The sequence below is a fragment of the Salvia hispanica genome, chromosome 1 (assembly GCF_023119035.1).
Source record: "Salvia hispanica cultivar TCC Black 2014 chromosome 1, UniMelb_Shisp_WGS_1.0, whole genome shotgun sequence".
NCBI classification, from domain to species: Eukaryota; Viridiplantae; Streptophyta; class Magnoliopsida; order Lamiales; family Lamiaceae; genus Salvia; species Salvia hispanica.
In genome coordinates this window covers 16,669,415-16,684,513 of record NC_062965.1, presented here as the reverse complement: position 1 = coordinate 16,684,513, position 15,099 = coordinate 16,669,415, and the positions used below count along the sequence as shown (strand labels likewise).

Here is a 15,099-nt window from a genome sequence, read left to right as displayed (position 1 = left end):
TAAAATTATTATCCCACAAATATAGATAATTTGCTAAGTTTGATTAAATTGTGGTTAGTTTTACTCCTTTCAAAATTTTAATAACAAATCATGAAGTTTCAAAAATTATCAATTGTGTATAGATGATTTTTTTTTTTGGGCGAATCCGGTGATAAACAAGTACATGTTTAAATTTGGTGACGATGGTGAATATTGACGTAAATGTGGATCCGTGTGACGACATGGGCAACTAAATGATGTCATTTTAAGGCAAAGAAACTTAAAATATAAAAGATAAAATAAAACAAATTTGGTCAAACGGGATAGTTGAGAAATTTTGTTATTTGCCATTCACAAAAAAAATTGATTGTGTGTGAAAAATGAGGAAAAACAAAAGAGGAATTCAAAGATGGAGAAATTTGTTTTCGTGCTTGTTCATGGTAAATTTGTTATCAAATACTTGAAATTTACATAATAAATAAATTTTGGGCCGATTATTATACGTAATAGCTAAAATAGAATTTTATGGGCCACGGCCTGAAACAAATGGGCAATAAATAAACGACTTATTCAGTTGCATCGGCCATGCATTTATATGGAGTACTATTACTTTGGTTTCATTTGTATATTAATTAATTTCCTTTTGCAGTATTCTACTTTTTATGTTACATTTATCGAGATTCATCTTAATATTAACTATTTTTTAATAATATCGTTATATAAATAAATTTTATTACGAATATAGTAATACCATAATACTCCATATTATAATTAACTATTTACTTAAAAACTTATATTAATGGAGAAACATATGAACCTCTTATTTACTAAACCTTACTTTACAGTATTAACTATTAAAGAATTTAATAAATGTATTATCACCAAAATCCATATTTGTGCAATTTGCAACTCCTTCATTTATCCTTTCTCGCATTTCTACAATATGTGAAATTACAAAATTAATGAAATTTTCAATTGATGAATCATTTAACAATTATAAAAATGTGTTATTTTGGAGTATACTCCCTTCGGCAACTAATAAATGTCTCATATTTGACCGGCTCGAATTTTAAGAAATTGTTTGATTTTGTGAAAGAAAGTGTATAAAAAAGGTTAGTAGAATGTAAGTCCTATTTTTATATATTGATTTTATAATAAACGTATCAATAGAATGAATTAGAAGAATGTGAGATCCATGCCATTTACCAAAAATTAGTAAAAATAAAATGAGATATTTAATGACGGACAGACAAAAAGAAAAAATGAGACATTTAATGACTAAAGAAAAAGGTCGCATCACTCATCCGAATCAAACTCTTTAAAAAGGAAAAGAAGGATTATTTGCTCCGGGCAAGGAATTAAATTAGAGAACAGTACAAGTTATTAATTTAGCAGCAGCATTAATCTTATTTCCAAAATGTGTAAAATTAATTAATTAATTTAATCTATTTATTTCATCCACTTCGATCAAGTTCTTGATCACCACATCCGTAGCATTAGCAAGAAATTCTGACCAGTCCCTGCATGCACAAACACAACATTATTAATCACTCAAAGCTATTACTATAACAAATATAGGAAAAATTATGTCAATTAACTAAATTCACTTACAATTCATCAATTCTAAATTCGAATTTGTTCGTTTCCAAACCCTAACTAAATTGACACGACTGTAACACCAAATTGGTAGAGATGAGAGAAGATTGAGAGTAGAAGAAAATGTTAAAACATAACTATTGTAATAACGCACCACAACAAACCCTAAGGACACAAAATTGGAGATGCAATTATTTGCGTTAAACTTTTTACGAAAAATTGCTAAAATTTAATGTAAAAAGAAAAACGCTTTTGGAACGCTTTCATTTGCATCCCTTATTTTTGTCCGAAAGCCAGGAATAACGATATCTTATGAAATCGCGAGTGATGCATTTAGAAACAAAAATTAACATCCTTAATTGAATAAAAAAGTACATATAATGACATAATATAAGAAAGGGATAATAGCCATTTATATCACGAAGTCTGGTCAAAATTGTCGTCTGTCCCACGAACTTCAAAATTGGAATATTAATTCAGTTATTCTCAATTGTCTCATCCATGCACGAATTGATCGATATTTTTTTCTTGCGTCCGTCCCTATATCGGAACAATGCACTTACCCTCTTAAGGTGTCAAACGTCAATCCCACGGTGTACTTGGCCTCCTCGAGGGCGGCGCGGAACCTGACGATATCCTCGGGCGGGCAGGACCCGTCGTCCCGCACCCTCAGCTCTGACGGCTTTACGTCGCAGAACACGGGGACCACCCTCTTCCCGAGCTCGGCCATGAGGCTGAGCTCGTGGAGGCAGAAGTACGAGTCGCAGTACATCGGCGAGAAGACCGCGATCCCGACCCTGCATTCCCTGATCGCCATGTCGATCTTGTCGAAAAGGCGGTCCCCGGCCTTCAGGCTCCGGCAGTCCAGGAACGGCCGGAGCCCCAGGCAGCGGAGGCGGTGGTGCAGCAGCCCGGCCACGTGCCTCTTCGTGTCCACGCCACGGTGGTTGATGAACACGTCGCACGGCAGGGCCGCCCGCCGGAGGAACGCGGCGGCGGAGGATGGGCGTTGCATGGTGAAAATGAGACAAATTGAATTGGGGGTTTTTGTGTGTTTAATTTGTAGTTTAGAATAATGTTGAAATTAATAAATGCAGGGTGTTATTTATATATAGGGGTGACATAAATTGATTTGTATTGGAAGTTTGATTTTTTGAACGTGGGAAAATTGGAGTGTTTGAAAAATATGTAGTGGAGGAAAAAAAGAGTAAAAGGGTTGAATGAATTGAATCTATTAGGGTGTGTTAATTCCTACTCTTTAATCCTTCAAAGACGCTTGTTCCATATTTTATATGAATTTCATATTAGGGGAAACATTTGATTAGATTGTTTTATTTTATCATTAATTAGCTTATAGAATAATTTGTTAAAGGCCAAAGGGTTTGGTTACTATAAGTTACGTTGTTCCTAAAATATAAAACCCTAGCTAGATACACAGAGCAAATTGATATGTTGGTATGAACATTGAGTACATTTTATATGTGATGTTACCGTTTTAGGCTATACTAACAATAGTTTATTTTATAGAGTATGTTTATATACATTTTAATATGGACGTTAATCGGGCCAACTCACTCGGGTTGTTGGATCATCCGAGTACGGGCTATTTTGGGCCAACTTTATCGAGTTACGGGCCATTCGGATGGTATTCTTTATGCCTATCAATTTTCAACGCTAGCCCTGGCCAACTCGTGGATTTCAACTTGAATAAACATCCCTAATTAAATTTTAATACCACAAAATTTGTTTATGTTATCATTAAATTCACCGAAGCGTAGAAAATTATAACTTAATTGATCATTTTTCCTTCCAAATATTTGAATTACTCCGTAATTCTTTGTAAAATTAATGATGCCAGTAACATATTTTGAGATATTAGAATGAAGTTAATTTACTATAAAAAGGCTAATTAAGGTGCGTTGACTATATATGATATCACCTCTATCTATCTGTATTACTGTATATACATAGATAGGATGGCGGTGGTGGTGGTGGTGAGGACCGACAAATCATTACTTGTGTAGTCTAACTGTCCCAATTCCAATTTGCTCGTGTGAAAGGAATTGACCTATACTCTTTCCATCCCTAAAAATTTAGTATCATTTGACTCGGTGGAAGTCTTAAGAAATATAGGAAATAAGTTGAAAAAGTTAGTGACATATAAGTTCTACTTTTGTATATTACTCCCTGCGGTTCCTATTAAATGTCTCATATTTGATCGATGTGGGTTTAAGAAATTGTTTGACTTTGTGAAAAAAAGTGAGTAGAAAAAATTAGTGGAATGTGTATCCTACTCTTATATACTACTTTATCAATAAAATATGAGTGGGAATAAGTTAGTATAATGTGTGGTCCACTACTAAAACTGGTAAATGTGAAATGAGACATTTATCGGGGACCGTCCAAAAAAGGAAATATAGGACGTTCAATGGGGATCGGAGGGAGTAGTTTTATAATAAAATGTGAGTGAGAAACTGCGAATGAGTTAGTGGAATGTGAGATCCACTGCCAAAAGTGGTAAAAATAAAAGGTGACAAATTAATACTCCGTATCAAATTTGTAACATGAAGATGCCACACAATATTTATACTTACTCACTCCCACGTTAGGAGTTACTTTAACTTTTACGCACTCGTTTTATAGAAATGATAAATAGTTAAAGTAGAGAAATAATAAAGTAAGAGAGAAAATAATGTAGAAAAGAGGGAGGAAGATAGTATTTTATATTTTACTAGTATATTTTAACCTCAAAGAGAAAGCAAAAATAAAAGATTAATTAGGTTAATATTTTTATCTAACTTTAGAAAACAGATGATCTAGTTTTGTCACGATAAAAAAATATAAGAGAACTAAAATTAAAATACGAAAATAAAATAAAGCAACCAGCTCCAAAGTATATAGAGGATTTTCAATATGATTTCAGCTTACAAAAATAAAGATTTCAAAATAAAATTTGCAGTCGACCTCTTCCAATTTACAAATTCTTTTTTCTCGAGAAACTTATATTATATATATCCAAATTCTTGTTCAATTCTGATTTAGCTCTTCTGTTTGTGTGAATAAGATTTCTTTTACTTAGGAAAAATGGGAATATTAGTCAGCTAGATTTTACAAGGTCCAACTTTCTCATGAAAGAAAAATAGGAGTACGGTTTATATTTACTTTATCATTTTAGTCTGTTCTAAAAAATGTGAATTTTGATTTTCTAGAAACTATCACACAAGAAACCACTTATATTCCATCATCAATAGTAGTATATTTACACAAGAACTAAGTGTGACTCAAACATTTCCCTAATATAGTTTAATCGAAGAAAATAAAAGATGATCTAGTTTAATCATTAACCAAGAGTGTACTTTGAATGCAATGTATCCATATGAGAAGAGAGATTTAAAAAAAGATTGAAAATAAATATCTAACTTTCTAATCATATTTTTCTACTTATCCAATGTATCCATATATATGAGAAAGTGATAGAAATCCATGGGTTCCATCCTAAAACCAATTGGTGATAGAAGGAGGGGTCCATGAGACTTATATACTAGTTTCAGTTTTCTTTTGACACCGATGTGAGACAATTATATGTTATATTTTTAGTTTCAATTGCCAACACCCTCCCTCAAACCCTTCAAGGTGAACCTTGGAGGGGTTGGACTTTTTCTAATCGATTGGACAATCGGCCCAATTGTTTTCAGATCGGTTGGACCACTTGACCCCAATTTTTAAGTCCAGATATACTGTTGGGTCAGTCATTTTTTTTGGTTTCGACCTAGATATACTGTTGGGTCAGTTAAATTTGACCTACAGTCGGCGACCGGCTCTGATACCATGATAGAAATCCATGGATTCCATCCTAAAACCAATTGATGATAGAAGGAGGGGCCCATGAGACTTATATACTAGTTTCAGTTTTCTTTTGACACCGATGTGGGACAGTTATATGTTATATTTTTAGTTTCAATTGTCAACAGAAAAGAGAGATTTAAAAAAAAGATTGAAAATAAATATCTATTTTATAATCATATTTTTCTACTTATGCAATGTATCCATATGAGAAAGAGAGGTTTAAAAAAAGATTGAAAATAAATATATCTAACTTCTAATCATATTTTTCTACTACTATTCTCGAAGGTGAATGACATTACAAAAAGAGTATAATTATTATCATGAATATTTTGAGTGACAGAGAGAAAATGTGGGCTGTCCTTGACATTTTGTTTCCATTCTATTAACAAAAGTTAGTTTTCATTCATTACCAAAAAAAGTTAGTTTCATTAAATATGCGAATAAGAGTGGAAAAGTGCATAAAAGAAATATGTGTCCTTTTTTCCATCCAAATGAAGGCACTCATGCCCAAAAACTTTGTTAATAAATTAATTAATATTCCAATTAGAGTCTAATCATTGATCAGTTTATTACGTGATACTCTCTCCGTCTAGAAAAAATAAATCACTTTGTATATGGTACAGGTTTTAATGTAGAATTGGTAAAGTAATAGAAAGGAGGAGAAAAAGTAGGTAAAGTAAGAGAGATAGAGAGAAAAAGTGAGTAAGTATGAGAGAGAGAAGAAAAAGTGGAAAAAGTATAAGAGATAAACTTTCCATTTTAAGAAAGTGATCTATTTTTTGTGGACATCCCAAAATGGCAAAAATGGAGTATATGTTTTGATGAACAGAGAGAGTATAATTGATCAGCTTTTGTACGGATGTATACACTTATTATAACTATATACTAGTACTAGTAGTACTATGCAATACTGTATTAAGGTGAAACTAATTTATTGAATTGAAATATGAATGAAATATGAATGGATGAGATTAAATCAAATTGTCAATCGTCATAGATGTGTTGAACCATCATTACAATTATAGTGTATTTTACATATTTAATATTATAATTACAGTAATTCAATTCATTGCATTAAAATATGAATCTAATTCAATGAATATGAATGGATGAGATTCAATCAAATCATATATCATCATAGATGTATTGAATAATCGTTACATATTAGTATTGTATAATAACAGTAATTCCACTATAAATTTGGTTAGAAATTTTACATGTGTTAATAAATTTTACAGAAATATATTCACTATAAACCTGGTTAGAAATTTTACATGTGTTAATAAATTTTACAGAAATATATTCCACTATGAATCTGGTTCATACTTGATCAATCATTATTTCAACTTAATATTTAATTATATTATATGTCAATGTCATATAACACTATTGAATAAATATTCTGAAACTATATATTGATTCTCATATAAGATTATATTGGTTATTCTCAAAACTTTATAATCTTATGTATGTAAATTATACGATAACATGAGAACATCTCTAATGGCGGCTAGCGGACCGGCTAGCCGCTCCGCGCGCGCTCACCGGTCCGCTAGCCGACCATTGCGACCTGCGAGCGCAAAATCGGCGAGCGAATCGGCTAGCGCTCGCCGATCCGCCGGCCGCTATTGTAACATCCCGATCGGCTAGCGATCGGTGAGCACCCTTTTTTTTTCTTTTTTTTTAATTTTCGAGACTCTATATATACGCGATTTTAACGTCATTTTCATTCGCACCACTTGTTTTAACGAGTTTCTCTCTCTCTTAATTTCTGTACAAGAGCAATATCGCGAAATGAGTAGTGGTGGGGGTAGTGATGGTGGTAGTGGTGGGGATGCTGAGGAGTTCGAACGGCGATTCAACGAAGAGTTGGACGCCCATATGTCCCGCGGGGTTAATCGGCTGATACAAAGGGCCTTGCAGCCGCAGCAGCCGGTTGTACCTCAACCCATTGTCCACCGCCGAGCTGTGGTTGATCGGGATCACGTCGCTGCACACATCAGCGGCTATTTGAAGACTACTTCGCGCCAGAGCCGCGGTTTGGGGACAACCATTGCAGGCGGCGTTTTAGGATGAGTAGACCACTGTTTATGCGTATCGTTAACGCTTTAGAGCGTCGATACCTGTGTTTCCGCTTCAGGTACGACGCGGCGGGCAGACCCGGCCGCACAGCCATACAAAAGTGCGCTGCGGCAATCAGGCAGTTGGCCTACGGAGGCACGACAAACATGTGGGACGAGTACCTCTACATCGGCAAGACGACTGCCCTGGATTGTCTGAAGTATTTCTGTCAGGGCGTCGTTGAAATATTCGGTGAGCAGTATCTTCGAAGCCCTACCCCTGAAGACTGCCAGGATCTGATGCAGATGCACGGGGAGCAGCATGGGTTCTTGGGGATGTTGAGCAGCATAGACTGTATGCATTGGGAGTGGAAGAACTGTCCCGCCGCCTGGAAAGGGTTCTACATGACCAACTACAAGGGAAAGAACCCCACGATGATCCTCGAGGCCGTAGCTAATTATCGATTGTGGATTTGACATGCGTATTTTGGGGTAGCGGAGTCGAACAACGACCTAAACGACCTCAACTCATCGCCCCTTTTCAACGAGCAGTGCCAGGGTGTCGGTCCGACCATCAGTTTTGTCGCCAACGGCAACCAGCATGATATGGGCTACTACTTGGCGGATGGGTTATACCCTAGGTGGCCCGTGTTTGTGAAGACGATCAGATGCACAGCTGATGAAAGGAAGGCCTACTTTGCAGAACAACAGGAGTCGGCGCGCAAGGACGAGGAGCGGGCATTTGGTGTGCTCCAGTCCCGATGGGCGGCAATTAGGGGTCCATCGCGTTTGTGACATGTCGACTACATTTTTGATATAATGTACGCATGTATTATCATGCACAATATGATAGTCGAAGATGAAGGCGTACAACTGACTAGTTGGGCCAATGACAATGCCGATGCAGCCGGTCCAAGCCACGGCATCGCCACCCCCAACGTACGAAGGGGGTACCTCACGATGAAGTCGGCCGCCTCAAGGCACTTACCGACATGCGCCAAGTGGATGCTCATATTCGACTCCAAAAGGATTTAATTGAAGAGTTGTGGTCGCGGAAGACTGCACGGCGATAGTTTTTTTTTTGTAAGTTTTAAAATTATGTAATTTTTTTTGTACTTTTTTTTAATATAAATAAAATTATCGCATTTTTCCGTATCTGTGTCGTAAATTCAATTCCGTTAATTTGTGTGACTGTAATTTATTTGTTTTTTATAATTTGGCTGGCCTATGGCTGGTCTATTTCTTGTCCTGATGATGTGGCAGGAGGGGTTTCTTGTCCTGATAATGTGGCAGGAGGAGTTTTTGGCTAGGCTATGGTTGGCCTAAGAGCATCTCCAATGGAGATAGGCTAGCCACAGGCTAGCCACTCTCTCTCTGCCACTTCATCAACACTAAAATTCCACCTGCCACATCATCATTTTAAGCAAATAGGCTAGCCAGCCAGCAATAAAAATAATTCAAAAACAACTAAATTTACGGAATTAAATTTACGAGACATATTAATTTCATTTTAAAAAAAAGTACATTCATTAAAAAAAATTACATAATAAAGAAAAAAACTATCGCCGTGCAGTCTTCCGTGCCCACAACTCTTCAATTAAATCCTTTTGGAGTTGAATATGAGCATCCACTTGGCGCATGTCGGCATGTGCCTGGAGGCGGCCGACTTCATCGTGAGGTACCCCACGTCGTACGTTAGGGTGGCCATTCCGTGACTTGGACCGGCTGCATCAGTATCGTCATTGGCCCAATTAGTCAGTTGTACGCCTTCGTCTTCGACGATCATGTTGTGCATGATAATGCAGGCGTACATTATATCGGCAATGCAGCCGACATCCCACAAACGCGTTGGACCCTTAATTGCCGCCCATCGAGACTGGAGCACACCAAATGCGCGCTCCACGTCCTTGCGCGCCGACTCATGCCGTTCCGCAAAGTAGGCATTCCTGTCATCATTTGCGTGCCTGATCGTCTTCACAAAGATGGGCCACCTAGGGTATATCTCATCCCCCAAGTAGTAGCCCATATCATGCCGGTTGCCGTTGGCCACAAAACGATGGCCGGACCGATGCCCCGACACACTGCTCGTTGAATAGGGGCGACGAGTTGAGGACGTTGATGTCGTTGTTTGACCCGGCTATCCCAAAATACGCATGCCAGATCCACAGCCGGTAATCGGCTACGGCCTCGAGGATCGTCGTGGGATTCTTTCCCTTGTAGCCGGTTGTGTAGGCCCCCTTCCAGGCAGTCGGACAGGTTCTTCCACTCCCAATGCATACAATCTATGCTGCCTAACATCCCGGGGAACCCATGCTTGCTCCCCGTGCATCTGCATCAGATCCCCGACATTCTTGGGGGTAGGGCTTCGAAGGTACCGATCACGGAATATTTCAATCACGCCCTGACAGAAAAACATCAGACATTCCAGGGCCGTCGTCTCACCGATGTGGAGGTACTCATCCCACATGTCTGTCGCGCCTCCGTAGGCCAACTGCCTGATTGCCGCCGTGCACTTTTGAATAGGGGTGTGGCCGGGTCTGCCAGCCACATCGTGCCCGGAAGCACGGATATCGCCGCTCCAAAGCGTCAACGATACGCATAAACAACTCCCTTTGCACATTCTAAAACGCCGCCTGAACAGGTTGGCCCCAAACCGCGGGTTCTCGAGAAGTAGTCGTCATATAGCCGCTGATGTGTAGCTACATGATCCCGATCAATCACTGTTCGGCGGTGGACAACGGGTCGAGGGCGAGGTATCGCCGGGCTGCAAGGCCCTTTGCATGTACCGCTCTATCTCGCGGTTCATGTAGGCCTCCAATGCCTCGTTCATTCGCCGTTCGTACTCCTCAGCATCCCCACCACTACCACCCGCGTTACTCATTTCGCATTGTTGCTCTTGTACAGAAATTTAGATAGAGAGAAAACTCGTTAAAACAAGTGGTGCAAATGAAAATGACGTGAAAATCGCGAATATATAGTGTTTCAAAAAAAAATTAAATAAATAAATAAAAAATTGCGCTAGCCGATCACTCGCCGATCGCCAGCCTGCAATGGCGGCGAGCGCATCGGCGAGCGCTTGCCTAATTTCTCGCCGATTCGGCGCTTGCCGGTTGCAGTAGTTCGGCTAGTCGACCGGCTAGCGCCGCGAATTGACTAGCCGCTATTGGAGATGCCTCTTACGGTTAACATTATTCTGCAAGTATATTATGAGTTTTATATAGTATTAATTATTTTGAAGCACTACAAGGCCTAAAAAATCGATCATACCATGCATAATCAAAATTGGGTAAATTGATTTAAACACCCTTATCGATTATATTCTTTAAAAATAGATTGTCTCGTGGCGACGAGGATATCCATCAGATTGTCACATGAGTAGTTGAAATTAAGTCTTATCTTAATTTTGCACTAAATATGATTCGTATTTGGTTAGACCAATGTACAGATAGCGGCTAGAACTTTGTTCAAATAAGAATTTTTTAAGTTGATTTATTTTTAAAGACGGTTCTATTTGTGTTTTTCAATTTTAGTTGGAACACTAATAATAAGAATAATTTATAAAGCATTGATAGTATAATTAGACGCATAAATTAATATTCTTAATAGCATTAAAAATTGTCATTGTTTGATTTTTTTTGTAGTATTGATATTAATATGATTTGTGATATACAATAATATTATTAATATATTATAAATTGATATGCTTTTGTGTTCTAATTTAAAAGAGTTTTGAAATACTTTTCAAGCATGGAATTCAACATAATTAATACCATATCGTCGCTGTCGTACGAACACTTTCATTCATATGACACTTGTGATTTATCCAATTAGTCATTTTCTCTAACCCCATTTATTTGTCTTTTCAATTTCCCACCATATGAATTAATTCATTTCTTCGTTTAGACCTATAGAAGTTATGGCCAAAGGTTCATACCTAATATTAAGAGACCAACTTCCACTGTGAAAATTCAATAGTTTCATCTCACGTGTAAACATTATAATTTTGAATAAGTATTTCCCTAGGATTTGCCAGAAGGAAATAATCGATCACTTGTAGACTGAAACCTATCTAGACATGACAGTCAATTTAGTTTAGTAGACAGAATTAAACCTTAATATAAGTCCAAGTTTCAAGCTTGAAACGCTTTGCATATGAGATCCTAATTAATAATAGTATTATGCATCCGACCGTACAAAATATGTAGTACTCTCTTCGATCCCATTAATTTTCCTATAGTGCGGTTGCGAGTAATTATAAAATATTGTTTGACTTTATTAATAAGAAAAATGAAATACAAAACTTAGTCAAATATGAATCCTAGCTACTTTTATATGAATAACTACTTTTGTAGTACTAATTGTGAAGGTAACGAAGTCCACTTATTAAAAGTAGTAAAAGAGAATTAATAAGATAATTTATGATCAAATACTACTAGAAATTTACACGATACATGTATTTTGGGCCGATTGTTATACGTATTAGCTGAATTTGAATTTATGGGCCACGGCCTGAAATAAATGGGCTATAAATAAGCGACTTATTTAGTAGCATCGGAGTATTAATTACAGTACTTTGGTTTCATTTGTATATTGTGTATATTATTTATTTCCTTATGCAGTATTCCAGTTTTTATCTTATATTTATCGAGATTCATCTTAATATGAATATTTTTTTAAAATAATATCGTTATATAAATAAATTTTATTATTAATATAGTAATCCTCCATAATATATTACTATAATTAATATTTCTTCAGTCTTATCCAAGATGTATACATTTAATTTTAGTTAGTTTGTTCCAATGAAAATATGAATTAACTATTTACTTAAAATTAACTTATATTATGGAGAAACATATTAACCTCTTATTTACTAAACCTTACTTTACACATATTAAAAAATGTAGTGATAAAATGCAAACTCATATATTGTACAAACTCCAAACTATAATCTGGATCATTGAAAAATATAAACAGATGATAAAATTACATCAACACAAATTGTCAACACAACATCAACGGTTGACGTTGTGTTGACATTTTCTGTTGATGTAATTTTATCATCTATTGACATTTTTCAACGGTCCAGATCATAGTCTGGAGTTTGTATCAATATTTAGAGTTTGCATTTGATCACATCTCTATTAAGGAATTTAATAAATGTAAACTACATTTTGTCACCAAAATCCATATTTGTGCAGTTTGCAACTCCTTCATCTATCCTTTCTCGCATTTCCACAATAGGTGAAATTACAAAATTAATGAAATTTTCAATTGATGAATCATTTAACAAATATAAAAATGTGTACCACTTCTTACAGTCACAGGAGATCAACTTTATAGGGTTTAGTTATTCGTTCATGAATTTTGTGTGTGGCTAATCTGGCGATTCTAAGCACTTTCATTCTGTCTCCTATTTGTGTTTATTCTATTTCCGTAGAGTTCTTGTGTAATTGTTGGTACAAGCTATCAATATAATCATTTCCATTTACTTACTAGTTACTACTATTATTTGGAGTATAAACTCCCTTCGGAAACTAATAAATATCTCATATTTGACCGGCTCGGATTTTAAAAAATTGTTTAACTTTGTGAAAGAAAGTGTATAGAAAAAGTTAGTGCAATGCGAGCCTTACTTGGATATTGATTTTGTAATAAAGATATGAGTGAAATGAATTAGTAGAATGTGTGGTCCATTTACCAAAAATATTTAAAATGAAATAAGATAAATTTAATGGCGAATGGACAAAAAGGGAAAATTGAAACATTTAATGGCGAATAGAGAGAGTATTATTTTAATCTGCAACTATGGAGAATTCTATAGATATACATCAATTGAAGCTTGAAGGTGCAACCATTGAATGCAGCTCGAAAAAGGTTGCATCACTTATCCGAATCAAACTCTTTAAAAATGAAAAGAAGGATCATTTGCTCCGGTCAAGGAATTATATTAGAGAATAGTACAAGTTATTTATTTAGCAGCACCATTAATCTTATCTTATTTCCAAAATGTGTGAGATTAATTAATTAATTTAATCTATTTATTTCATCCACTTCGATCAAGTTCTTGATCACTACATCCGTAGCATTAGCAAGAAATTCTGACCAGTCCCTGCATGCACAAACACAACATTATTAATCACTCAAAGCTATTACTATAACAAATATAGGAAAAATTATGTCAATTAACTAAATTCACTTACAATTCATCAATTCTAAATTCGAATTTGTTCGTTTCCAAACCCTAACTAAATTGACACGACTGTAACACCAAATTGGTAGAGATGAGAGAAGATTGAGAGTAGAAGAAAATGTTAAAACATAACTATTGTAATAACGCACCACAACAAACCCTAAGGACACAAAATTGGAGATGCAATTATTTGCGTTAAACTTTTTACGAAAAATTGCTAAAATTTAATGTAAAAAGAAAAACGCTTTTGGAACGCTTTCATTTGCATCCCTTATTTTTGTCCGAAAGCCAGGAATAACGATATCTTATGAAATCGCGAGTGATGCATTTAGAAACAAAAATTAACATCCTTAATTGAATAAAAAAGTACATATAATGACATAATATAAGAAAGGGATAATAGCCATTTATATCACGAAGTCTGGTCAAAATTGTCGTCTGTCCCACGAACTTCAAAATTGGAATATTAATTCAGTTATTCTCAATTGTCTCATCCATGCACGAATTGATCGATATTTTTTTCTTGCGTCCGTCCCTATATCGGAACAATGCACTTACCCTCTTAAGGTGTCAAACGTCAATCCCACGGTGTACTTGGCCTCCTCGAGGGCGGCGCGGAACCTGACGATATCCTCGGGCGGGCAGGACCCGTCGTCCCGCACCCTCAGCTCTGACGGCTTTACGTCGCAGAACACGGGGACCACCCTCTTCCCGAGCTCGGCCATGAGGCTGAGCTCGTGGAGGCAGAAGTACGAGTCGCAGTACATCGGCGAGAAGACCGCGATCCCGACCCTGCATTCCCTGATCGCCATGTCGATCTTGTCGAAAAGGCGGTCCCCGGCCTTCAGGCTCCGGCAGTCCAGGAACGGCCGGAGCCCCAGGCAGCGGAGGCGGTGGTGCAGCAGCCCGGCCACGTGCCTCTTCGTGTCCACGCCACGGTGGTTGATGAACACGTCGCACGGCAGGGCCGCCCGCCGGAGGAGCGCGGCGGCGAAGGATGGGCGTTGCATGGTGAAAATTGAGAAAAAATGAATTGGGGTTTTTGTATATGTAAGTTTAGATTAATGTTGAAAATTAATAAATGTAGGCGTATTTATACATAGGGGTGACATAAATTAATAAATGTTGGAAGTTTGATTTTTTGAACGTGGGAAAAATTGGAATGTTTGAAAAATATGTAGTGGAGGAAAAAAAGAGTAAAAGGGTTGAATGAATTGAATCTATTAGGGTGTGTTGATTCCTACTCTTTAATCCTTCGAAGACGCTTGTTCTATACTCCCTCGTTCCCAAAGAATATGCACTTTGGTACAGGTTTTAATGTAAAATTGGTAAAGTAAAAGAGAGGTAGAGAAAAAAAGTAATTAAAGTATTGTTAGTGGAGAATGTGTCTCACCTCTTTAGAGACAAAAGAGTTTTCAAAATTAG

General features: G+C 36.7%; 3 protein-coding genes across 3 annotated transcripts; 1 reads left to right on the top strand and 2 right to left on the bottom strand.

Annotated features, from left to right (window-relative positions):
* Window positions 1–1,414: 1,414 nt before the first annotated feature.
* On the bottom strand, window positions 1,415–2,590 carry LOC125188514 (TIR-only protein-like). Its single transcript, XM_048085408.1, has 2 exons — window positions 2,139–2,590; window positions 1,415–1,499 (listed from the first exon to the last, which is right to left on the bottom strand). Exons 1-2 carry the CDS (start codon window positions 2,588–2,590, stop codon window positions 1,415–1,417), a joined length of 537 nt encoding a protein of 178 aa, XP_047941365.1.
* Window positions 2,591–7,215: 4,625 nt separating this feature from the next.
* On the top strand, window positions 7,216–7,958 carry LOC125188513. Its single transcript, XM_048085392.1, has 2 exons — window positions 7,216–7,459; window positions 7,534–7,958. Exons 1-2 carry the CDS (start codon window positions 7,216–7,218, stop codon window positions 7,956–7,958), a joined length of 669 nt encoding a protein of 222 aa, XP_047941349.1.
* Window positions 7,959–13,508: 5,550 nt separating this feature from the next.
* On the bottom strand, window positions 13,509–14,684 carry LOC125188505 (TIR-only protein-like). Its single transcript, XM_048085378.1, has 2 exons — window positions 14,233–14,684; window positions 13,509–13,593 (listed from the first exon to the last, which is right to left on the bottom strand). The coding sequence occupies exons 1-2, from the start codon at window positions 14,682–14,684 to the stop codon at window positions 13,509–13,511; spliced, it is 537 nt and encodes a 178-aa protein (XP_047941335.1).
* Between the last annotated feature and the right edge of the window lie 415 nt (window positions 14,685–15,099).

Bases quoted from the DNA above. Each gene is read 5' to 3' on its own strand.
- LOC125188514 (XM_048085408.1), bottom strand. From the start codon at position 2,590: ATGCAACGCCCATCCTCCGCCGCCGCGTTCCTCCGGCGGGCGGCCCTG. The intron at 1,500-2,138 runs GTAAGTGCATTG...TTGTGCATGCAG, and splicing joins ACGTTTGACACCTTAAGAGG to GGACTGGTCAGAATTTCTTG.
- LOC125188513 (XM_048085392.1), top strand. From the start codon at position 7,216: ATGAGTAGTGGTGGGGGTAGTGATGGTGGTAGTGGTGGGGATGCTGAG. The intron at 7,460-7,533 runs GTTTGGGGACAA...TTAACGCTTTAG, and splicing joins TACTTCGCGCCAGAGCCGCG to AGCGTCGATACCTGTGTTTC.
- LOC125188505 (XM_048085378.1), bottom strand. From the start codon at position 14,684: ATGCAACGCCCATCCTTCGCCGCCGCGCTCCTCCGGCGGGCGGCCCTG. The intron at 13,594-14,232 runs GTAAGTGCATTG...TTGTGCATGCAG, and splicing joins ACGTTTGACACCTTAAGAGG to GGACTGGTCAGAATTTCTTG.